The sequence below is a fragment of the Phyllostomus discolor genome, chromosome 4, assembly GCF_004126475.2.
Source record: "Phyllostomus discolor isolate MPI-MPIP mPhyDis1 chromosome 4, mPhyDis1.pri.v3, whole genome shotgun sequence".
NCBI classification, from domain to species: Eukaryota; Metazoa; Chordata; class Mammalia; order Chiroptera; family Phyllostomidae; genus Phyllostomus; species Phyllostomus discolor.
The window spans coordinates 168,917,446-168,942,350 of NC_040906.2; the positions used below are offsets into that span (position 1 = coordinate 168,917,446).

The 24,905-nt window shown below is 46.7% G+C and overlaps 1 protein-coding gene across 7 annotated transcripts in view; it reads right to left on the minus strand.

Annotated features, from left to right (window-relative positions):
* The window catches only part of FYN (FYN proto-oncogene, Src family tyrosine kinase), a 201,851-nt gene that overhangs the window by 13,366 nt on the left and 163,580 nt on the right, over positions 1-24,905 (minus strand). For all 7 annotated transcript variants that reach the window (XM_036024581.1, XM_036024579.1, XM_036024580.1 and 4 more), the window contains one exon: positions 24,736-24,889. In XM_036024581.1, the coding sequence (XP_035880474.1) occupies positions 24,736-24,889 (154 nt within the window). The remainder of the gene's footprint in view (positions 1-24,735; positions 24,890-24,905) is intronic.

Sequence of the window (24,905 nt, forward strand, 5' to 3'; positions counted from 1 at the left end):
TAGTTACTTGTCAAGCAGCGAGTATCACACTGCGTGTGGGGTTGGGGAGGAAAAGCACTTGGAAATCGCTTTCGCAGGAGCAGGTTCCCAGAGAGGATGGGAAGGAGGTGACACAAGGACTGAGCTAGGACTGAGAAGCTGTGGGGCCTAGTCCTGGCTCTGTGGCCTTAAGCAAGCCAGTTTAATTTTAATTTTCCCATCAAAGAGTGGTACTTCAAAGCATCTTTGAGCTCTGGCTTCTAGACCTCGGATCTATGACCACATTGAATATCATAGATTTCGTAGGGAAGTGAATCTAACTTGTGAATTAGGAAACTAACATATATATATATATTTGCTTTGGAACAATGTTATAGTTTAACAAATACACACAGCATTAAATCACAATGCTACTTTCATGAATCCTCTGGTTTATAAGACCATAGTTTTTTCTTGTAAGGTACGTGCACGAAAACCAGGTCAAACCACCGGCTTCTCCCTGGGTGGAGGCAGTTTGCTGCAGCCCAAGTGCCCTGGCTGTGCTTCCCTGAGTCTCTCACGCCTACAGCAGAGAGGATTTTGCCTCTGGCTGCTTCCCTCCCCGCACTCCCTTCTCTCTACATATTCTGCCCGGTTAGTGGCCACTTTTAATTCCGGGACAGTTTTTTTCATCAGTATTGTGTGACCTGTTGCTTACCTCCCTACCTTTCTTCTGTCAGCCAGCGAGGCTGCTACACAACAGTTTGCTTTTTCAAAGAATGGTCTTGCCTCCATGACTGTCTCATGACTCTCTGATTTCCCAAGACCAAGGAGCAAATTTCACACCTAAGTCAGTAGAATCTTTCCTTTTCAATTCCTCCAATGGTGAAAAGAGTTCTCTCTCTAATCCGAACGGAAGGGCGGGGCCCGCCCTGCTCTTTACAAGGCTGGATGTGTGAGCAGGAATCACAACGGATTCGGCAGCCTGTGCTCTCACACACTCCCCTCAGCAGTTACAAAGCGGTTCCACACATTTCCCTGAACAAACTAAAAAAAGGAAGGCACAAGGAACTTTTCTTACTGATATAAACACAATTATATGTTTAAAGCATGTTAACATAGGAGTTCCTAAAAAAATCATACAAAGGCTAACACAAATCAAAATTTTTCATAGTGTCTCCTATGAGAAGTCACAATGCACAAAATGGCAAATGATTAAAATCTTCAAATTAGTATGGTTTTAATAACCAGAGGTATGATAAATTACAGCAATTAGATTTTTTTTTAAATATAGTTCATGATAACATCTTTAGCAAATCTAACTGGAATTTTCTGGCAATATAATTTTCCTTTCCATCTCTTCTATGCCAGTGAAATGAAATTAATGAAATTAAAAAAAACCCTTACTATTTCATTATGAGACATCTCACATTAACACTGGAGCAGAGAAGTTATTTTACAGTTTGCTTTTCTTTTCATGCTTTGAGTTATTTGTAATTAGCTGTTTCTCAAGCATAATTATTTATCTCTGTCTTTAAGGGCTGCAGGATTCCACACAAGGCCTGGTATTCTTTGAACAGTCATTTGGTTTTAAAAGTTTCTTTCAAGGTATTCTTCTCACACTTCCTGTCCTTCAGCATTCTGTTCACGCAGCTTTGGACTCTGAGCTGCTGGGATTAATGTGATAGATTTTCTTCAGTGTCAAGAGCAGACTTTGCCCTGGACCAAACCTCAGCTGGAGTTCTCTCTCATTTCAGAGAATTAAAGGTATATTACATTTATTCCTATTTAAACCATCTCTTGAGCCAAATGGCTTGGAATCAACGTGCATTTCTGGAGCAAACAGAGCATTCTTCTCTACTCAGCAGACAGAAATCCTGAAAATAAAATGACAAGCGAAAGGAGCCTTTCTTCTTTTCTTGAAATCACTAACATCGGTAAACGTGTATGTGTTGCTGAAAGTAAACCACTCAAAATTTTATAAATGCATTTTGGATTTTTTTGAGAGATTAACCGCCCCCTCCCCCAGATTCCAATATATCAGCCAGTTTTGCTAGTCTGCTTTGTTTTCTTATTATAACATCCACAACAAGAATTATAATGTATGAAACTTGAAAGAATAAGTTAAAACAAAGGCTGTAATGGCTCTCTAATAGGAAATCATTTGTAGGTATGTGTTTTGATTTAATAGCAAGAGCTTACTTAATTTTATTTTGTACTAGTTCTCTTTCTACCTAATGTATTTCTACCTAATACATTTTGGAGGGGGAAAAATGAAGGATGTCTTTGTCCAATTTCTCCTGTCCTTTTTAGCCTTAAAATAGTGGGTACTGTTGACAAAAGAAGGTTCTCTAAAGATAGCTCATATTTTCCTTTCCAAGGATGATAAAGCTTACTAAATTAAAGCATCTATAAGCTGTTCATCGTTAAAGAAGGTTTTAACAAGGTAACAAATCTATGCTCACTCTTCTATTCATTTCATCACCTCGACTTCCCCTCATCCTGTTTTCCCACCTCCTGCAAGCACAGCCACAGCTCTGCTCAGGGGACAGGTCACCTGGGGTTTGGGGCCCTTGTACATGGCCATGCAGGTTGCACGCTGCAAACCCCAGTCTGTGAGAAGGACTCCCTAAGGCTGTCCCGTATCCCAGCTGTGCGATCCCAAAGGCGGCTCCCAGTGAGGGGCTCCTTGGGAGAAGTTAGGAACGCTCAGGAACCTGGAAGGAAGGAGCCCCTGGGTGCAGACACTGCCTTTCCCTTGAAAGTAAAGTTCTGTCCCCTCAGGTGTTTTTCACAGATAGTGTAGCAGGCATAAAGTCAGGATCAAAGTTGTCTTCTAAGCAGTCTGGGCTTGTAGAAAAAAGGAGACAATATCGGGAGACCTACACCATTGTGAACTTGGTATTGTTATGCAACCAGTGACTGTTCTGGAAATTCTCCTGTTTGGGAGCAGGGTTTGGATGCCAATGCAATTTCCTCTCTTCTTCACTGTACTGGAGGAAATGCAGCAAACTAAGCAGGCGAGATGAACTACAAAAATAAAGGAATTACTATTGTAGTTTTTACTTCTTACTGAATTACTTGAACAGTTCAGGATTCTCTTAAGCTAATTGACAAAGCTGTATGTACATCATATGCACGGTGGGTATGCATTTACGTGAGGACCCAAAAGCATGCTTTCTATGCAGTGTCTGCCGGGTAGTGTGTGCAGAGCTCACCACCAACCAAGGTAAACTCGTTGCTAAAAGCTTGACTTGGTGCCGTCACTGGGGCCCACATCCCGGAACCCCCAGAGACGTGGACTGTCTTTGGGCTTTAGTCATTTACTTCCCTGGAGCAGGACTGCGGACTGGTTAGCCTTGCTCTGAATCCTGTGGCGAGGAAATATACCAGTGTTTTAAATAATAATTTCTGTTACACATCTCAGTGTTGTTGCTCTAAATTCTGCTGAGATGTGAGCTGAGTGGTCATAAGATTCATGTAACAACAGGGATCTTACTCACTGTCTTAGTTTCAACAGTTATCCTAATTCCAATGACACCTGTCTTTCAATCACCAGATGAGACCTCCCTTCCGAGTTCCTGACCTCCTCAATATCTCCACTGGGAGGACTCAAAGGGCCTCTCAAATACAACATCCAAACTTTACCTTCCTCATGATTCTGTTTCTCTTTCAGGGCCCGCTGCCTGGTAAATTGCCTGGCTGATGAGAACAGCATGCTGTGCATCCTCCGGATCTGGATGCTGGGTTGATTTGCTCTTCGAGGTGCACTCAGCAGCGCAGAGCTGCCTGGAGAAGGAGCTCGATAAATCTGCACTGAGTCATCTTGGATCCCTGCTGCTTTATCATTGTCCACACACTGGGTCCACTTCATTGCCCTCCCTCCAGTCCCTGCTCGCGCACTGTCACCTGCTTGGACTCCTGCAGTGGCCTTCCAGTTGGGTCCACCAGTGCAGTCTGGTCCCTCCTCCCTCCTCCAGCCTCTTCTTGTGATCCTGGGCCTGCATTCCTTTGCTCTGCTGTCCCAACCTCTCCACTGATCTCGGACTGCTCTTACCTGCTGCTGGGCCACGGGACAGGCTATTCCCTTTGTCTCAAGTCCACACCTCACTCCCACCCCATGGCTACGCCTGCTCCTCCTCCATTCTTGGCCTGTTCCCTATGCAGGGAACCCTTGCCTGAGCACCAGGACTGGGCAGGCTCCCTAGCTTTGTGCTGCCAGGTGTCTTTGTTCTTTGTGGCTGTTACTCTTCAGAGCAATGAATACAATACAAGTATCCCCCACTTTCCAATCTTTGTGTTTTACCACTCTGTTTTTATAGAAGACCAACATTAGTACCTGTTCTCGCTAACCGAAAAAAATCTGAAGAAGTTTTTCACTCTTACAGAAAAAGGCAGAGAATAAAAATAGTGTCGCTATTTGTTTTGCCGTGAAGATTTTGGAGGCAGCACCCAAAGCAGTGAGCGCGCCCGCCACGCTCGTTCCCGGGGAGCCACACTCAGCGCCTCTCAGCGTCGGGCCACCGGAGCTCTGAGCTGTGTCTGTGAGCACCTATGCTTGGTCTCGATTTATTTTGTGCATATGTTAGCAAGACGTGTCCTGAGGTGACTACTCCTTCGCTTTACGCCATTCAGGCTTACACACAGTTTCCCAGGAACAGTCTGTTTCCTGACAGTGGGGGAAGCCTGGAGTTGTCCGAAAGGTGACTCTCTCGATAGGTGCTGCCTCTGGGAGCAGGAGCATGTTTTTCTGGATGGCCACCATGTCTCTTGGCTGGAGCCCAGTGCCCCAGGCACAGAAGAAACAAGATAAAGAGGCACTGAGTGAAAGACTCACTGGATAGTTGATTAGCCCTTTCAGCCTTCCCTTCCAGGCCGCACCCCAGTTCCTTACAGGGCTTATTGCCAATTTCCTTCTCTGGGCGAGTTGAACTCTCCTTGCCCTCAGTGACCAGTGTCACTGTCTGTCACCAGTTGGGTGCCCTTTTAAGGGCCTAACAACTGCCATCTACAGTTGGAAAGCATCTGTTCCACACTGTTGCAACCTAATGACATGGGGAAAACCCTGTGTTTTTAGTGCCGAACGAAGTGTGTGTAGATCCCCTTTGGGTCTGAGTGAAACTGTCTGAGGTGGAGGGAGCCCCAGACTTTGTTCTGTGAGGAGCAGGGGGCCCAGTTCACTGGGGCTGCAGTGGAGGTTTGCATCAGCAGAAAGACGAAGTGGCCAGAGGCCTTGGGAGTGTGCACAGCAAAAGAAAGCAAAAAATCCTTTTCTTAACAGACTGGGGTGAAAGACACAGGGCCATGGTCTTTCTCACTTAAAATATGGTTGATAATCCTCTATGCTTTACATAAGAGAAAGGGGAGGGTGTGTGGATTTATATAGTTATCTAAGTTTTCCTGCAAAGCACAACAAACCCCCCACTCACTACTGCTGGGTTGGTTTTGTTCTTTCTCTTTCTACTGTAAGTATTTCTGGACTTTTCCCACATGCTTGGCACTGTACTCAGTGCTGAAGTGAACTCAATCTTCAGCTCTCGAGTTCTGGTCAAAATGGAGGCGTAGATAGAAATGCTTCCCCTCCTTGCACAATCAAAAGAAGGACCACCAATTGGAAGGAAAACCAAGCAGAACTGCCAGAAAATCAAACTGCATGAAAGTCCAACAACCTAGGAGTTAAAGAAGAAGCATTCATCCAGACCAGAAGGAGAGGTGGAGACAGGCAGCCAGGGCAGAGAGGACGTGTGGCAAGGTGGTGGTGGACTGGGGTGGGCCAGGCAGGGCTGGTGGATGGGATTCCCCACATTCACATACGGATAAGCCAGGAGGAACAACTGGGGGGTAATATAAACCACACAATCCAGGGTTCCAGCAAAGGGAAATAAAGCCTCAAAACCCCTGGCTGTACAAACCTGTGGGGACTGCACGGTGGGGGAAACTCCCGGCCTCACAGGAGAGTTTACTGGAGAGACCCACAGGGTCCTAGAATGCACACAAACCCACACACCTTGAAATCAGCACCAGAACAGCACAATCTGCTTGTGGGAAGTGGGGGAAGTGATGGAAAGTGGGGTAAGAGCCAAGCAAGTGACATCGTTTCCTCTCGGACCCCTCCCTCACATACAGCACCACAATGCAGCGATGTGATTGCCCCACCCTGGCCAATACCTAAGGCTCTGCCCCTTACAGTGTAAAAGGTGTGGTGAGACAAAGAATTATGGCCTGAATGAAAGAACAGATCAAATCTCCAGAAAAAGGACTAAGTGGCAAGGAGACAGACAATCTATCTAATGCAGAGTTCAAAACACTGGTAATCAGGATGCTCACAGAAATGATTGAGTTTGGTTGCAAAATGAAGGAAGAAATGAAGGCTATATGAAGCGAAATGAGGAAAATATACAAGGGACCAACAGTGAAGGGAAGGAAACTGGAACTTAAATCAACAATTTGGAACAAAAGGAAGAAATAAACATCCAACCAGAACAGAAGGAAAAAACGAGAATTCAAAAAAATGAGGAGAGGCTGAGGAAGCTATGGGACAACTTTAAACGTTCCAATATCCAAATCACAGGGGTGCCAGAGGAGAAGAGGAAGAGGAAGAAATTGAAAATTTATTTGAACAAATAATGAAGGAAAACTTCTATCTGGTGAAGGAACTAGATGTGCAAGTCCTGGATGCTCAGAGAGTCCCAAAGAAGTTGGACCCAAGCAAGCACACACCAAGGCACATCATAGTTACATTACCCAAGATTAAAGATTAGGAGAGAATCTTAAAAGCAGCAAGAGAAAAGGAGACAGTTACCTATAAAGGAGTTCCCAGAAGACCATGAGCTGATTTTTCAAAAGAAACCTTGCAGGCAAGAAGGGGCTGGAAAGAAGTATTCAAAGTCATGAAAGGCAAGGACCTACATCCAAGATTGCTCTATCTAGCAAAGCTATCATTTAGAATGGAAGGGCAGATAAAATGCTTCCCAGATAAGGTCAAGTTAAAGGAATTCATCATCACCAAGCCTTTATTATATGAAATATTAAAGGGACTTACCTAAGAAAAAAGAGATAAAAAATATGAACAGTAAAGTGACAACAAACTCATAACTATTAAAACTGAACCTAAAAAACAAAAACAAAAACTAAGTAAACAGACTAAACAGGAATAGGATCACAGAAATGGAGAACACACAGAGGGTTATCAGCAGGGAAGGGAGGAAATGGGAGAAAAAGGTACAGGGAATAAGAAGTATAATTGGTAAGCACAAAATAGACAGGGAGAAGTTAAGAACAGTATAGGAAATGGAGAGGCCAAAGAACTTATATGTACAACCCATTGATATAAACTAAGGGAGGGAGGAATATTGGAGGGTATGAGGGTGCAGGGTAGAGGGGGATAAAAGGGGAGAAAAATGGGGACAATTGCAATAGCAAAATCAATAAAATATACTTAAAAAAATCTTCATCTCTCATGGAACTTGCATCTTAGTTTGGGAAGAAGATAAAATAAGTGAGTGGCCATAATGTATATCAGACAGTGATAAGTGCTGTAGAGAATAATAAAATGAGCTGCAAGGGCAGATTTTGTGGGCCTTTGCAAGCCACACTAAAAACTCTGGACCCTGGAAAGGCCTTGGACTTGTGGTCTGTGTTCTGAGAGGTGAGTGATGTAGAAGCTGGTGGTGCCACTGTCTTCCCAGACCTGTGGGCTGTGATTTTGTCCAAGAAAGTACCTGCAAGATGGAGGCATAGGTAAATATGGCTCACCTTTTTGCATACCACATCAACTAAGCTATAGAACAACCATCACTCAGAACTGGCAGAAATCAAGTTGAATGGAGGTTTTGCAACCAAGGGATTAAAGAAACCATGTCCATCCAGACCAGTAGGAGGGGTGGAGGCATGGAGATGCAAAGTGGGCTTTTCCCACAGCCACGTGTGGTGGATAAAAATTCAGGAGGGATATCTCTGGAGCAAGGGGTCCCAGCCCTACAACAAGCCCTCCAGCCCAGGGATTCTGTGCTGGGAAGATAAGTCCTCATGGCTTCTGGCTGTAAAAACCAGTGGACAACGAGTTGGTGGAAGAAACTGCTGCATTCCCAGACAGTTCCTCTTAAAGGGCCCACACATGGATTTACTCAGACTCATTCTTGCTGAGCTCCAGAAATGCGGCAGCAGCTTGAAAGGCTCCAATGGCATATGGGAAGGTACTGAAGTTTCTAGTATGATGACAAGAGCTGAAGAACTGCTTTCTCCCAGTCAGAACTACTGGTGGATGCCATTGCTTCTGTTCTAAGCTGTCCCCTCATAAAGCCACAAAGCATGGGCAGCAGGCACCATATATGAGACTCCATCAACCTGGCTTACAGTGTTTGTTTCACCCTGGGGTTTCCTTAAGATTCCTCCCACCCAACTTGCAGGCCCACCCAAGCGGTTAACAGTGGCTTCTCCATACAAATGACTTGTCTTGGTACATGCTTCTGATCTTCCTAAATCTTCTCAAACATACAGCAGCTGGCCTCAATGAGTGCCCTGTATCTTGCTAAGTGACCCCAGGCCTGGCTCTAGCAGCAGCTGGCTTTGGTTCATAGCCTGGCCTCACTAGGGCACCTCTAAGCTCAGCACATGAAGCAGCCAGCTGCAGATCGCTTTATATCTTATGCCAAGTGGCTCCAGACAGAACACAAGCAGGCACCAGAATGCTACTGAAGTAAGCCCTGCTCTGCAGAGTGAGCCCCTGCACAGCTGATCCTCCTGGGAGGGTGGAGATTGGTGGTCAGTGAGCACAGCCAGTATTTGCAGCTGTCTGTCTGGGTAAATCCCTCCCATTGATCTGCCAACAGCAATCAAGGCTCAACTACAAGAGGAGGGTGTACTCGGCCCACACATAGGCTGTACCTTGAGTACCCAGCTTGAGTGATGGGGAAGTTGTGCCACTGGACCCCACAGTTCACCTACTACCTTAGGTCATACTACCAAGACAGGGAGTCATAGCAATTCTACCTAATACATAGAAACAAACACAGAGGGGCTGCCAAAATGGGGAGACAAAGAAACATTGCCTAAATGAAAGAACAGAATAAACCTCCAGAAAAAGAACTCAACAAAATGGAGATAAGCACTCTTTCAGATGAAGAGTTCAAAATGCTGGTTATAAGGATGCTCAAGGAACTTAATGAGGACCTCAACAAAGATCCAGTCAGAAATTAAGGATACACTAATTGAATAAAGAACAATTTATAGGGAATCAACAGTAGAGTAGATAAAGCCAAGAATCAAATCAATGACTTGGGACATAAGGAAGCAAAAAACAACCAACAAGAACAGCAAGGAGAAAAAAAGAATCCCCCTCCCCACCAAAAACAAGGATAGTGTAAGGAGCCTCTGGGACAACTTTAAGTGTTCCAACATTTGCATCATAAGGGTACCAGAAAGAAAAGAGAAGGAGCAAGAAATTGAAAAATCTATTTGAAAAAATAATGAAAGAAAACTTCTCTAATGTGGTGAGGGAAATAGACATGCCAAGTCCAGGAAGCACAGAGAGTTCCAAACAAGATGGATGCAAAGAGGCCCACTCCAAGACACATCATAATTAAAATGCAAATGGCTAAAGATAAAGAGAGAATCTTAAGAGCAGCAAGAGAAAAGCAATTAGTCACCTACAGGGGAGTTCCCATAAGACTGTCAGATAATTTCTCCAAAAAAACTTTGCAGGCAGGAAGGGATTGGAAGGAATATTCAAGATGATAAAAAGTGCCCTGGCTGGCATAGCTCAGTGGATTGAGGGCGGGCTGGGAACCAAAGTGTCCCAGGTTCGATTCCCAGCCAGGCTACATTCCTGGGTTGCAGGCCAGAACCCTCAGCAACCGCACATTGATGTCTGTCTGTCTGTCTGTCTGTCTCTCCCTCCCCCTTCCCTCTCTAAAAATAAATAAATAAAAAATCTAAAAAAAAAAAAAAGATGATAAAAAGCAAGAACCTACAACCAAAATCAATCTATCCAGCAAAGTATCAATTAGAATTGAATGGCAGATGAGAGCTTCCCAGACAAGGTAAAGCTAAATGAGTTAATCATCACCAAATCATTATTATATAAAATGTTACAGGGACTTACTTAGGAAAAAAAAGATAAAAACTATGAACAATAAGGTGGCAATAAATATATATCTATCAACAATTGAATCTAAAAACAAACTAAGCAACAAGCAGAACAGAAACAGAATCACAGACATGGAGAGCAGGTTGATGGCAGACAGACGGGAGGGGGAATTGAAAGAATAGGTGAAAAGGTGAAGCAATTAAAAAGCAAAGAATAGCCATGTGGATGTAAAGTACAGTACAGATAGTGGAGAAGCCAAAGAACTTATATGCATGACCTCTGGACATGAACAACACATAAGGATTGCCTGAGGGAGTTGGGGGTGCTGAGTGGAGGGGGCAAAGGGGGAAAATTGGGATAACCATAATAGCATAATCACTAAAATATAATAAATAAACAACAACAACAAAAGAACTTTGGATCCCACGCAAGTGTGATGGGAAGCCACCGGAGCTTGTGAGCAGAGTGAGATGACATCCCCCCTTATTCTTTCTCCTTGTCTTTGAAACATGGAAGATAACATATTATTACTTTGAGAACGATTTGTGATGAGACAGAATGTGAAAAGCATTTTGACTTTTCAAAAGTCTCAAAAAGCATCATGACATTTCAAGGCCCATGGGGGTCTGTTAGCAATTAGCAACTGGGCAGATTATGCTTCTCTATTGTTACTTCTTGTCATGTTTATTTACCTCGTGGTGGCTCGAGGCATATTTGTGCTGTTTTTGCCCACTTTTCACATTTGAATAATATGAATAATCTCAGGGACAAAGTAGTAAAACTTAGCATACTCTAACACTTTGTAAAGCTCAAATGTTTTATGAGAAATGTTCTTCCCTGATGTGCTTCCTTTCTTTTCAAACATTTCTTTTGCTCTGCTGTAGGCTCTTCTTCATTCCCCCACCCTAATTACAAGTGTTCGAGAGACCTTGGGTGTCGCAGACTCTTCTCTCTCTGCTCATTCCCTCAGGGAACACACCCTCTCTCATGACCGACCCTGCCCATCACACCTCTGCGTGAACGGGGCTGGATATACTACACAGACTTTGTCTCTCACCTCAAGGCTTCTCTTTTGACTTGCCAGTGTCTAAGGGACCACATCTCAAATGTGACAACTATGAATCTAAACTGAGTTTTCATCAACCATTTTATGATATACACAAGACATTTTATCATAAAGGGGATTCTTGAAACTAGGTAAAAATTTTACTAAACGATTGATGTAAAGTTTATTCTTGCTTTAATATTAGGATGCAAACACAGTCCCTTTTTCATGATCTCTCTTCTGGGGGTCAGATCAGCATTCTGCCAGGCTTTGAGGTGAAAAATCTGGAAGTGGCCTGGGACTTCTTCTTTTCCTTAAACACCTGCTCTAATCCAGCACCAAAATCTGTTGTTTCCCCCTTTGACATGGCTCTCAAGTATGCCCTCTCTTGTTTAAGCTCTCTGCCAAAACTTGGCTTGGGCCCTCATCCATCTGTTTCGTCTTCCTTCCACAGTGCCCTGCCTTTAGCTCATTGTTCACTCAACTACAGTTGATGGCATGGGTCCACCTATACGTGGGTCTTTACAATTGATCCACACAATTCACGCCTGGGTAGCTCAAGGATCAACTCCACAGTTTGGAATCTGTGTTTTTGGAGGGTTGACTGTAATTATACATGGATTTTTGATGACACGGGAGGTCAGAGCCCCTAACCTCCACATTGTTCAGGGTCAGCTATAATTGCTTTAAACCTTAGCTTCATCATACCCCTACCCAAGCATACACTGGGCTCCTACTGCATGAAATCAAAACCCTCCGCCTGGTTTTCATGGACCCACATATCTATGCAACTTTGGTTCTTGCTACTCCAAACATCAGTACTCTAGTCTAGTTCGCTTTCCTATAGCCTGTGCCTGCACTTGGCACAATCATTCTTGCTTCTTATACATTAGCTTGTTTTAAATACCATCCTTTCCTTCCGTCTGCTTAGCCAAAGCTCAGCTGAAGTCCCATTTTCTTCATGAAGTCTTCTGTGATTACCCCAGCCCTCACTGGTCTCTGCAATGCACTTGGGGCCAATGCTATGAACAACAGTTTAATGCCTGACAATAGTAGCTTCCACAATAGCTAAACATACACCGAGTGCTTACTGTCAGGCATCCTGCTGAGCGTGTTACACACAGGAGGTTGATATCAGTAACAGTCCTGTCCTACAGATGAGAAAGCTGAGCACGGACAGGTAAAATGACACACCAAAGGACAGGTGGAAATGGGACTTAAACCAAGAGAGTCTGGCTCCAGAGCCCAAGGGCTTGAACATGATACACTAAGCCTATGTCTCCAACATGTCTTTCTACTGGTTCTACATGTGTTATTTTTTAATCTCTTTAAATAGAATGGAGGTCCTTTGAGGTTGGAGACCATGTTTTACACCTCGGTTCCTCCACAGTACTTTGCTTGAGGCTGGTTAAACAGCAACTGCTCAATAAATGCTGTAAGGGTCGACCCAGCGATGTAGGCAACACTCTGATGACCAAAGGAATTCTCTTCCTTCACACCGATTTAATCAAACCGAACAAAGAAAGGAGTGACAAAGGTTTGACAGCAGTGCACAAACTAATAATCCTACTTGAGGACAGTCTGACTGAATGCTCTCACTTTTAAGTGAAAACAGGAGGACAGCTAAGTTCATTAAGTCAGGATGGCTCATCCCAACCCCAGGCGCTCCATTCCAGTTAGTGAAGGTCCTCTATCCCCAGTGGCCAGACACTATTTCGTCTGCCTCAAACAGAAATAGTTTTTACTTGATTGGTTACTTACTGTACTTTACGCGTCTTCATACATTAAGATGCTGGCAGTGGCATTTCAAAAGCGTAAAGAAAGATGGCAGAGACTTCTGCTCTCAAGTCCTGCTTCTGCACTAAGTGTGTGTAAATCAGCCAGGGAGCAGGGGTCCCTAGTGAATGCTCTTCAGGGACCATGCAAAGAGGCCCACCTGTGGGCTGAGCTGGGCTCGAGGGGTCATTTGTGGTAGGCCCAGGGCAGACATGTATGGAAGGGGCTTCAGAGTCAGGCGGATCTGGGCTTGCACCCTGAGTTTTCTGTGTGACCGTTTAAAACTTCCCTCAGTTTCAGTGTCCTTACTTGTAAATTAGGGATGATGATAACCTCATAAGGTTGCGGAGAGAATTATAAATAATGTGAGGGTCTCAGCATAGCACCTGGCACCTCGTAATAGCTAAATAAATGCCAGATATTATTTTCTTTGGGTAGTAGTGCAAAGGCACTGAGTTGCATGCATTCAGTTAGGTAAAGCTCTCAAAACTTCAAGAGAGGGAAAAAGGCTGAAGAAAACCCAATACACTCATTGATCAATCACTGAGAGCTGAGTGTCCAGTTAGTCCTCAGCACGGTGGGAGGGACTCCTGAGAGAGCTGAGCATAGGTAAACCCCTACCCTAGGACTTTCCAGGCAGCTGGGGAGCCCAAGCTCAAAGGCAAATCCAACAGAGAGCTCAATGTGGTGCTGGCTTTAGGGAGAAGAGGGTTCAGAGGAGAGGGAAAGAGGAACTGCACAGGGAACGGGACCTGGGCAGAGGTGACCACATGGAAACGCTGCAGCGTGAGCCTCGGCTCTCCCCAGGGGAGGCTCAGGCCAGGCCCGGCACAGGCCTCGGTGGAGCCCAGCTCACCTTACCGGCTCTTGCTGCAGAGCCGGACTGTCGAGCCTTTTTTTTTGTCCTGGTGACCAGACCAATTTCACAGCCCTGTCTCAGAAAATATCCCCTCTGGTGAAAAAACTGGGCCAAAGTGGAGAAGGCAATGCCAGGGCAGAATAACAGAACCCAGTCGTTCTCGCAGAGAATACAAGTGGTGCTGTAACAGCATTCTCGAGGAGGAAAGGCATCAGCATAACAACAAACGCTGGCTTTCAGAACCAAAGGTCCACCAGAGCCCTCTTTAGCTAGGAAGCCACAAACTCTGCAAACTTATTACATTCAATATTAATAATGTGCAGCACTTCAACTTTAAAGTCACCCCGGGGAATTAAGGAAAAGAAATCACAAACTATGTTAATAGCAGGAAGCTGATTATGTGGGGAAGTGGGGGGCGACGAGGCAGGACTAGGGCAGGATATCCTGTGAAAGGGGTAAAATCAAAGCTGACCTGACCTGGAACTCTGTGGTTATTCAAACAAAACAATGATTTCAAACCCAGTAAAACCTGGCAGAGCAAAACTCAGAATTTTCACACTAGGCCAAAGGAGTGACTTTCACATTTTCCAAACATGTCTGGAGTAATACAACTGTGTGTTTCCCAGTTATTCCTGGTGACATATTCTGCTGAAACTTCTACTTTAAGTTCATAAGGTTTTAGCATCATGCTTTAAAAATAAAAATAAATGACAAGTAAATGGCACAATGGAGTGAGATGACATTCCATCTGAAATGCACACGGGTGAGCAGGGTGTTCGAGGAGGAAGGAGACGGGGGTCGGGGGGAGTGCGGTCTCACCAGGGATGTGGTGAGGGAGGGACAGGCCTGGCTGGGGAAGACACGACCAGAGGACCAGAGGCAGGGCCTGAACATAGTGCAACGACAGGGGTTGGTTACCTAGGCACAGCTCCAGTCTGGCGTGGCTGAGCTCGAGGGAGAAATGTTCAGGCTGAGAGGGGCGAGCAAAGTCCCAAGGGGGTGCCCCAAACTGAGGACCAGACAGAAAAGGGATGGAAGGTCCATCAGTGGGTCTTAAAGCCTAATCAGTACAGCCAGAGGACAGAGGAGAGCAGACCCAGCCACTGGAACGGGGCGGTGGGGGAGGGGGGGTGAGGCTGCAGGCAAGGCACCAGTCCTGGCTTCGTGTTCGAGTTGGGAAGGGACAGGCAGGAAGATGGATGCGGATGGGTCGGGACAGCCGCACGTGGAAGGAAACAAAGACCGTGACCCTCCTTCTGCGAGGGGGCCAGCAGGAGAGGGGAGGATGCTCGGGGCTGCTTGCCTGTGCCCACTGCCTTCCTCCCAATGGTGACCAGTGACAACCCAGGAGAACTCTCACTGGCAACCCAAAAATAAAGACAAAATTAATAAGCGTCTCCTAAAATCATGGGTATTTGGTCCCTTTACTCTCAGGAAGAAAATCTAAGGAACACCAGGGGGCTTTCCCTGAAGTGTGGATTGTCGTGGGCTTGTTGAAGCGGCTGTCGTGGGTGGAGTTAAGGAGGAACCTCACTTGCTGTTCTAGAACACCAAACCTTCGATGAATTCCAATTATCCCTCTATCTTTCCAAGGGCCAAAAGGGAAGCCATGTTAGGATAAAAAGTCTGATTCACAGCCCCAGGAGGATAAACACTAACCGTGGACAGGAACCCTGGGACTAGCCCAGGAGAAAAGGCAAGAAAGCTGTGTGCAGAGCTCCATGTGCTGCTGTTCAGGGTGGTGAGGACTCAGGCTAAGCAATAAATGGAGGTTTGGGATGTAGCTCAGCATAGAAATTATTCCAAGAACCCAGCCATGGGTCTGCAAAAGCCGTGAGTCTGGGTCAATCTGAAGCCACGCCATGAAGTATGTATGCTGGGCAGTAAGGACAGCGCTGGGGTCTGGGAAACTGCTTGGGAACAGCTGGGGATCGTACTGAGGGTCTGGTTGGGAGTTAGGAAGAAAGTGAAGGAAGAGAGGATATACACACAATAGCCACTTTGTGGCTGCTTTTTCAAACTGCCCCCCACCATGCCCGTGGCCTTGGGGAGACCGGCATGGTGCTGCTGTGCTCCCTCCGTTGGCTGGAAGAAACGGAGGCTTCAGAATGTGGGGCAGTGTTCACATGCACTGCCTGTCCCTGGTTATCCACGTGATACAAGGGCAGGAGTTCTTTTGTAGCAAAGCAAGACAAGGAAGTCGAGCGACATTTCTGATGTTTGACGGCAGTCTGCAGTTCCTATTTACACACTTTAAAATCACAGAGGGGTGACCATCTGCTTCCTTCTCAGTGATTACTAAGAAACGTGGGATGCAGAGACCAACAACTTGTTCCTGACCGTTCAGAGACAACCACCAAACAGCTCTGCCCGAGACAGTACAAAGGGGAAGATGCCCATGTGGAACACAAGGCGTGACTGCCAGGGTGGAGAAAGAGGAAAGGTATTGGACAAGAAGCTCCCAGTGACCGGGCTCACAGCAGACCCCTCTGTGTCCTCTGGCCAGAGCCGGAGAGCTGCCTGCCCCACTGTGGGAGGGAAAGAAATGAGCCCGCCCCCTCTCCCACAACAGTTTTAATCTTAAAAGAGACCAGTAGGCTAGGGTGAGTTGAACTCCCTTTATTTTAATTTTACCCTTTGGCTTTCCATACATCCTTTCTCTGAGGGAAATGGATGCTCTGTACCCTCCATCCCCCTCTCCCTGCAGTCTGACCCCTATTGCTGAGGTTAACCTGGCCTCGCAGCTGGGCTGTGGCTCAGCAGATACACAAAGCGTCCCCCTCTCGGAAATGCCAGTGGAAGCCCGAGCCTGTACAAGGCAGAATACAAATGAAGGCGCTTTTCTCCCTAGCGACAGAAGTGCACCAAACCCAGGATCTGGGAGGACTGATGAGAACCAGGCTTGGTTCAGGCTGCAGCCCGTCTGCTCGGCGGGCACGATGGCTCCAACCCAGCCACCGGCAGGGCCTTCAGCAGGAACCCCCAGCTCTCAGCAGACAGCCCCTGGGGACCCACGCGTGGTCAGTTCAAACAAACGAATTTCCTGCTCAGTACTTAAAACAATGGCTGCATTGGAAAGGGTTTGCTTTGTGTTAAAGGACGGTTTGCTTCTCTAGCATGGGAAGAATTAGATTAAATTCAATAATTAAAAGGCCCACCCCCTTTGCTGTTCAGGTCACAGCACACTGTGTGGGAATTGCAATGCTGCTGCTGACAGAGAACAAGAAACGCATGTGCGGACAGGGGCAGAGGGAGGGCATCTCACGGCGAGATCAGCCTTGATCTGCCACCGGATTACAGGGGCCTCAGAAGAGGCTGATTAATAATTCTGCAGGAGCCCTTGAGCTGGAAGGCTGGCGTTCGGAGTCTGATAATCCCCAGTCCTGGTAATACAAAGGAAGGACTGGAATTGCATTCACAGTTCTGAATTGTGAAATTCAAAATATGAAAGAAATAGGAATCCGCTTCTTCCTGACTGTTTGTCAACCTCGCTGCCTGCTTGTTTGTGTTAAATGGCTACTGTGCTTTTTGAATCCAAAATCTGATTATATTTAATTAGTACAGGCATCTGGGATTTCTAATACACAAAGAGTTATTAAAGTAACAAATCTTTCTAAAATATGTTCTCCATGAAAGAATGTGTTAATTTATGCAGTAACAATTTTTTAACATGAAATAATTAACATGAAAACTGCAACAATTATGAATTCTTTGCAGTCTAATTTATATGTGAATTTTTCTCTAGATAATAATCTATTCAACTTAAACCCTCAATACTGAAAGCGTTTGAACAGAGGCATTTTATTTTTTCTATTTACTACACAGACCTACATTTACAGCAGGTCTTACCCAGAGTCCCGATGCCCGTGTCTGCCTACACTCCAAACATCCAGAGGTTAAACTGCCTTGACATTTGCTTCCTCAACAGTGATCTTGTCGTTAACTTAGACCTTAAAATAAACCGCCAACAAACCCAAAACACAGAGCAACTCTATGTTCCTGTCTTTGTAATGATTCAAATCCGGAGAGGAGAGGGTTAAATAGGCAGGCCATCTAAGTGAGAGAGCTGGAAGGGACAGTCAGGGAAGACCAAGACCCAAGACCAGTGGGGGGGCGGTGTGCATCTGTACCGGGGAGTGTACGTGTGTGTGACAGAGAGGGCTGCTTTCATCACTTCATTGGTAGTGATATTACCCTTACTACCAGTACTAACTACAACTATGTAACAGCTCAGCATTTGCTTTGTGCACATTCCCAGGGAAGCCGTGCAATTCTGTGATGGAGACAACTGTTCTCACCCCTGTTTTCAGAGGAAGAAATAAAGGTTCAGAGAGGTTAGGTAAGTTGCCCATAAACTCAAAGCTTATTAGCAGTGATGCTAGGATTCATACCCAGATAATTTGACTTCAAAGGTCAGGCTCCTAACCAGTCCAGTCCCTGCCATCTTTGGGAGGGGAGGGCTCTGTGTGTGTGTGTGTGTGTGTGTGTGTGTGTGTGTAAGAAGGAAAGAGGTCTGGCTACACAAAAAGACACAAAGCTTAGTGCTGCCGGGGGAGGGGAAGGAGTGAATAATACCGGCAGCTTCTGCCGACTGTCTTCTCTAACTCTCACAACCACCTGAAAGGTCACCAACACCAGCCCTCTGTCCCGGATGAGAAAGCTGAGGCTCAGCAGGGCTACAGCTTATGCAAAATCCGTGGCTGGAAATGGCAGAGTCAGGATTTGAACACAGATAAGCCTGTATCCCAAGCTCCTGCATGTCCCTTCACCCCAAGGACAACCTTGCTGGGTAGCGAGTATGGATGTATACAGGGAGTAGGTGCAGCAAACACTCATTCCGGTCGTTCCTGCAGTCACAACTGTATCTGGTTCCCAGAGAGGGAGCTGTGCACACTGCTCACGGAGCAGGAGAGCATGCCTGAGAAGTGTGGAGAGGCGACAGTAATTTTGGCTGTTTATCCTGCCGCAAACAGATATTTATTAAATACCTACTATGTGCTCTGTGCTGGTCTTCAGGCCAAATCACCTCCATAGAGAAATAGTAAGACTAGGTCCGCAGATACTTGGGAGAATTGCCATAACGGTACTTGTTCACATGTGTGTCTCTGTGTGTATACGTGTGTGTGTGTGTGAGGGAGAGGGAGAGAATGCACAACCATCAGTGGCACTGCTGAGAATACCCAGTGGATACTCAGCGTTGACAAGCGTAAAAACACCCGAGGCTGCTGCGGCTGCTGAGGCTGCTGTGGCTCAGTGATTAAGCGCTGGCCTGTGAACTAAAGAGCTGCTGGTTTGATTCCCAGTCAGGGCACATGCCTGGGTTGCGGGCCAGGTCCCCAGTGGGGGGCATGCAAGAGGCAACCATGCACTGATGTTTCTCTCCCTCTTTCTCCTTCCCTTCCCCTCTCTCTAAAAATAAACAAATAAAATCTACAACAACAACAACAACAACAACAGAGGCAGCGTTGAGGCCAGGACAGTTCCCAAGAGAGAAGGCGATGATGAGAAAGGAGAGGACAGTGAGCATTCTGTGCTCAGGGTAAGGAGCCCGTGGGCCGCACAGGTAACACGAAGTGGTGAGTGCACAGACAAACAGAGCTGGTATGTAATATAATAATGATATAATATTTTCCTTTTAAAAGATTGATACTTCTTTATTGAATACCAATAGTCTTTTTTTCTGAAAAATCTCTTTAGGTACAAAAATAAAGATACTTTTCATGGAAAATATACAAACACAAAAACATTCAGGTTACGCGAATGGTTTTTGTATTTCACAACCCTCAAAGAGCTTTTATAGGCAGCCCTTCTCACATGCATTATGTAAGGTAATTATTTTTGATTCCCATTTTACAGATGCTAAAAATGAGGCTCGGAAAGGTGAAGGGATTTGCCTGGGGACAGCGCGTTGTGAGTGACAGAGCTAAGTTCAAAGCCCGGGCTCCTGGCTCCCAGCTGCAGGTCCCTCAGTCTCACCAGCCGCCTCGGCAGCCTCGAGGGAATACAACACAGCAACCGGGTGCTCTCCCGTCAGAGATGCACCCATAAAATCTGCTGGGTGGTAGCTACAAATGCTAGATCTCCCGGTGACCTAACAATTCCACTTCTGTGAATATACCCAGTAAGTAGGAGGACGCACATCTACCACCACGGCAGCTTGATTTACAACAGCTCCAAGTTAGAAGTGCCAGGAGAATGGGTGAACTGATGTATTGGTAAAAGGGAGGACTACTCAGCCATGTAACGGAAGGACAGCTGCTAGCGTGCAGCACCGTGATGAATCTCACACACACAGTGATGGGTAAGGAGCCAGACGCGGAAGACTCACGTCCACGGAGTTCAACAACAGGCAGAGTGAATCTACGGTGGCAGAGGGGAAGACGGCGGTCCCCTCGGGGGGAGGTCGCTGGCTGGGAGGGGGATGGGGAGGCCTTCCAGGGTGCCGGCAGTGCTCCGAGTCTTCATCTGCAGGTGATTTCGGGGACATGTACAGGTGTAAAGATTCACTGATTTGTGCACTTCAGATTTATTCATTTTATTGTTTCTATATCATGGTTCCAAGAAAATGTAAGTGTGCATGAGAGCAAGTCATTCTTATACATAAGCCAGGTCTATCTCAACTTGTTAGGTTTAAATTGATGTTTGTCACACTGAGCTTTCTGAAAGCGTATGAAGAAGAAAACAGGAGCCTGTCAAGAATTCTCCCTCTGCTTCCTGTCTGTCTGATGGCTGGGGGCTGGGGGTCTTGGCAAGTGCAGCTGGGTGGCAGCTGCCGTGCTGGTGGTTACAGGAGACAGGTGTGGCGTGGATGTGTGAGGGTGAGACCGACAGAAGAGCCTTGTGGCGCCCGTGGTGCAGGCAGGGCTGGGGCAGCTGTGGAGTGACTCTGGGATGAAGGCGCAGCGCTGGGGCGGGGGAGGCTGTGGTCGGACCTCAGGGGAGGCAGCAGGTAGCATGGGGGTGAGAGGCCAGGGCCGGCGGGGAGGGCTGGAAGGGAAGGACCCGTGGCGACGACGGGCACTCCCACCGACCTCTCTGGGCTTCGACTCCTCGCTTGGGTGCACTGCCACAACCACCTCAAGCTCAACACATCCCAAACCAAACTCAACCTCTTTCTCTGAAAATAAGATCGTCCCGAGTCACTCACTTCTGTTCTTGGCAACTCCGTTCTCAGGACTGCTTGCATTTGACCATTTGGGAATTATCTGTGATTCCTCTCTCCGTTTCCTGAATAGTGTTCGAGCCTTTCCATTGTGTCTACTACACTCCATTCTTGCATTTGTTTGTTATCTAAAAACTTAGTCCTATATGGGACATAACAAGAGTATTTTTTACTTACCACCTGCTATGCACTGGGTGCTATGCTAAATATGTTAAATGTTTTGTTTTACTTAATATTTGCAAAAATTAAAACACAAAGCAGGTAAAATATATTTCTACAAATAAGCCAAAGGAGAGGGGGCAAAGTTAGAGGACTCGTCCGAGGCCCCAGGTGACGGAGCCGGGTTTCCCATCTGGTGCTCCCTGACTTCGGCAACGCTCCTGTACATCTCCCCTCCACTGCCCTGTGCGGCCTCATGCTTGCCGAGTCCCCTGCACAGCCAAGGCCCTCAAATAATTAATGATGGCATTACTCAGAGACCATGGATGGTCAGAATTTAGCGAAGAGCTTATGACTCAAGAAGATCTGTCTGCTGTCACTGAGGGAAATGTGCCGGTCAAAGAGAATGAGCAGCGCCAAATAATGTCCCGTTGGCTCTAGGACGTGTTGGCAGAGGATCACCCTCAGAGACTCTGGGCCTAGTCTTGACCTTCTTCCTGACCTGGGGCTTCTGTGTGCCGTCCCGTGCGGTGGGGGCGGTAGGAGGCAAGGCACACCAGAAGGGCTGCTTTAACGCAGGCCCACATTCCAATTCTGCTTGTGCCCTAGGAAATGCCATCTCATCTGTCCAGGGGGGTGGACAGACATTTCAGTGTGCCCTGAGATGGGAAGGTTACAACTGTGCTGAACAACAAATGTCACTCACAGTCCTAAATACCTGTGTTCATTCAGCACGTGCTTCTGAACACTGCTCCCACTCCCATAATCGAGATGCTGCCTGACTGTGGCCTGTGGGGATCATAAAACCCGACTTGCAAATATTACCAGGCACATGGAGCAGCTGTGCGGAGGAGCTGTTTAATCCCCAGCAGAAACTCCAGCGTGCAGCACGCATGCCATCTGCAGAGCACACCAGCAGACACACGCCAGGACCTTCCTGCCTTGTAAAGAGGCCAGGGCAGGACAGACCCTTGGGGCGAATTTTATAAACAGTTGTGGCAGAGCTGGAAAATGAAGGTCTTTCCAACTCTCTCACGCAGGCACGGTAGGAGGTGCCCCTTAAAAACTTTTCCATAATATAAAGGGAAAAGGGGACTTAGGACTAATCTCATAATTTCCTGTTCTTTTAATCATTGTTTGGATGAGAGACAGTCAATATAGCTTAAGAGGGAAGATGCAATAGGGACAGCCAAACCCAGATCCAAATCCTGCCTCTGCTCTTTTACTAGCTGTGTGACTCTGTATGAGTTACTTAACCCCTCGGAGCCGATTTCTATTGTTTCCTCTATAAATGCCCTGCCCCTTCCTCTCCCTCCGTTGTAGGACAGCTTTTCTTTCCTTCTTTTTGCAAATCCGGGGGCCCCCAGCCTTTGCTTCCCTTCCCTACCTCGTTCAGTTCTCCAGTCCATTTATGTCTTACTTATCTCTTTCCGGAGTTGGGCATGGGTTTTAAGATATTTTGAAAGGGGAGAGAGAAGAAAAAAGAGTTTTAAGAAGGAAGGGTGGGATATTCTTTTTGGAAATTAAGTGAAGGAAACACGGTACAAAGGGTTTGAGGCCGATTCTTTGAGAGGCACCAGGAGAGCATGGGAAAGGAACGGTGGAGGGAGGTGAGGAAGCCATCAGAAAAGCAATCAGGACAGCTAGCTGAAGAAGAAGGCAAGATTGATGGCCAGGGCCAAGGGTGGCCACTGGCCCTGTTCCACAGCAGCTGTGAGGGGCTCCTCACATGCCCTCCCCCGGGGTGCTAACCACCCAGGGCCACAGCCAGGGGGACCTCACTCCATGAACTAAGTAGCCAGGCCCTGGCAGGAGCACCCCTGCCAGCATCCTTGGGCTTTGGGCCCTAACTGTTTCATTTATTGATGGTTCAAGGCTGTTAAACACAAATTCTGTGCAGCCCCAAGTCCAGAAAAGGGAGAAACAAATCCGAACCAGTCCCTCCAGCACCAGGAAGAATGGAAGAATGCTCACAGGACCAAATGCCAAGATCGACTCCATTCTCACCCCTTCCGAAATCAAGTATTCACGTTTCACAGCCTTCACTCGCTCTGCTCTGCTCCGCTCTCCTTCCAGGTCTGTGCGTTGAGATCTGACAGGTCTGCCTCAGGGTAAACTCTGTCGTTTAGGGCCGGGTTTCAGACACAGTGGCACTTCAGACCCTCTCAGCTTACCTGGACTCAAAGTCACGTCCGCGGTTTTCTCTGGATTGCCAGTGCCAGCCAAAGCCGCCCGTGCGCCTTTGATTAGAGATACGCATGCCATCTGGCCCCGCCGCGGCGGGCGTGTGTAGTGTGTGGGCATGCTTGCTGTGTGGGCATTTGGCTCCAGGACAAGAACTGCCACGTGTTGGGGAAATTCAAATAGCCAAGCTGTCTGACCGACATGTACTTCTGCATTTGGACAGTATCTGCATGAGCCAGGATTTCAGGATTTTAGTTTAACACTTTGCCTCATCACTTGAGACTGCTGAGAATGATAAAAACAGGGAAGAACTGGCATGCCATGAAAGAATTAAAAAATAAATAAGAATAAGAATTCCAGAGGTGGCCTTTATGAAATCTAGTAGAAAGCACTGCTCTATAGCATATTCCAGTCACTGCTCAGCCTTGCTCAGAATAACCAGGCTTTGGTTAAGAACAACCACAGTGAAGCCCTTCCTTCAGACACAAGTGTTATACTCTATGTGAGGAGCCTACATTTAATTGTCAACAGGACCTTTAACTCCACAGTTTTACCTGCTGACCATCACGTGAAGACCTAGGGGGACAGAAGATAACACTGGCGTTCCCTCCCTGGTGTCTGGCGCTCTAACAGCACCCGAGAGCTCCCCCGCTGGAGTGGCTGATGGTTGGGATATATTTTTTTCTAGAAGCTAATTCTACAAACCTTTGGAGGGGGTGGGATGAAGTAGATGGTTAAAGGAGGTGATTTTTCAAGTAACTATGTTATCTTCTATTCTCCCCCTACATCCCCTTTTTACTGTTCTCCTTGCTCTGGGCCCATCTGAACTCATCAATGGGCTCCTTTGATCTCTGGCTTCTGGTTGGGTTTGGCAGGAGAACTGGAGGGCTGAAGAGTGAGCCTGGGTACGAGTCCTCCAGATCCATCCCTGCTGCCTCTCTCTAATGAAAGGTGGCCTCTCAGCATGGCCGTGTCCTTAGTTCTGGTGCCTGCTCCCCCCACCCCCTTTGCCTTCAGGCTTGGGTCCACTGCTGTCACTAGCTCTGGGATGCCCATCACGCCCTGCTGGTTTTCCCAAACCTTGCCTATACCTTTGTAAATAACTCCTTTATTAAGTTATCCAGTGAGCATGTCTTCTGTTTTCTTGCTGAGACTCTGATGGCATGATGAGCTATTACTTTACTAATCTGCTGGCCTTCCACAACCCTTCTCCAAAAGCAAAGTGTCCCAGGCCTTGACACCACGAGGAGGGTGGCACAAACCAGAAGGACCACGTCACTCACTCATCAAAAAAGGAACATCTCATCCATCTACTGAAACCTACTACGATATCCTACCTGCTGAGTTGTCAGATTCCTGCCAGATCAAGAGGAAAAAAACCCATCTGTAGAATGACATTTCAAATATGTTCTGAAGGAAGGAAAGGAAAGGAGGGAGGAAGGGCTGTGCAGTAAATCACCGTTTTCAAGGATGTCATCGCGAGCCATTGTCATTTAAGCGCCTACCTTGTCTGGCTGTGTACTCGTTGTCTTCGATCAGTCTGGCCAGTCCGAAGTCGGCAATCTTGCATATCAGTCCATTCCCCACGAGAATGTTTGCTGATCGCAGGTCTCTGTGGATGTAATTCATGCGCTCAATGTAAGCCATTCCTGCAGCGACCTGTGGACACCAAGGG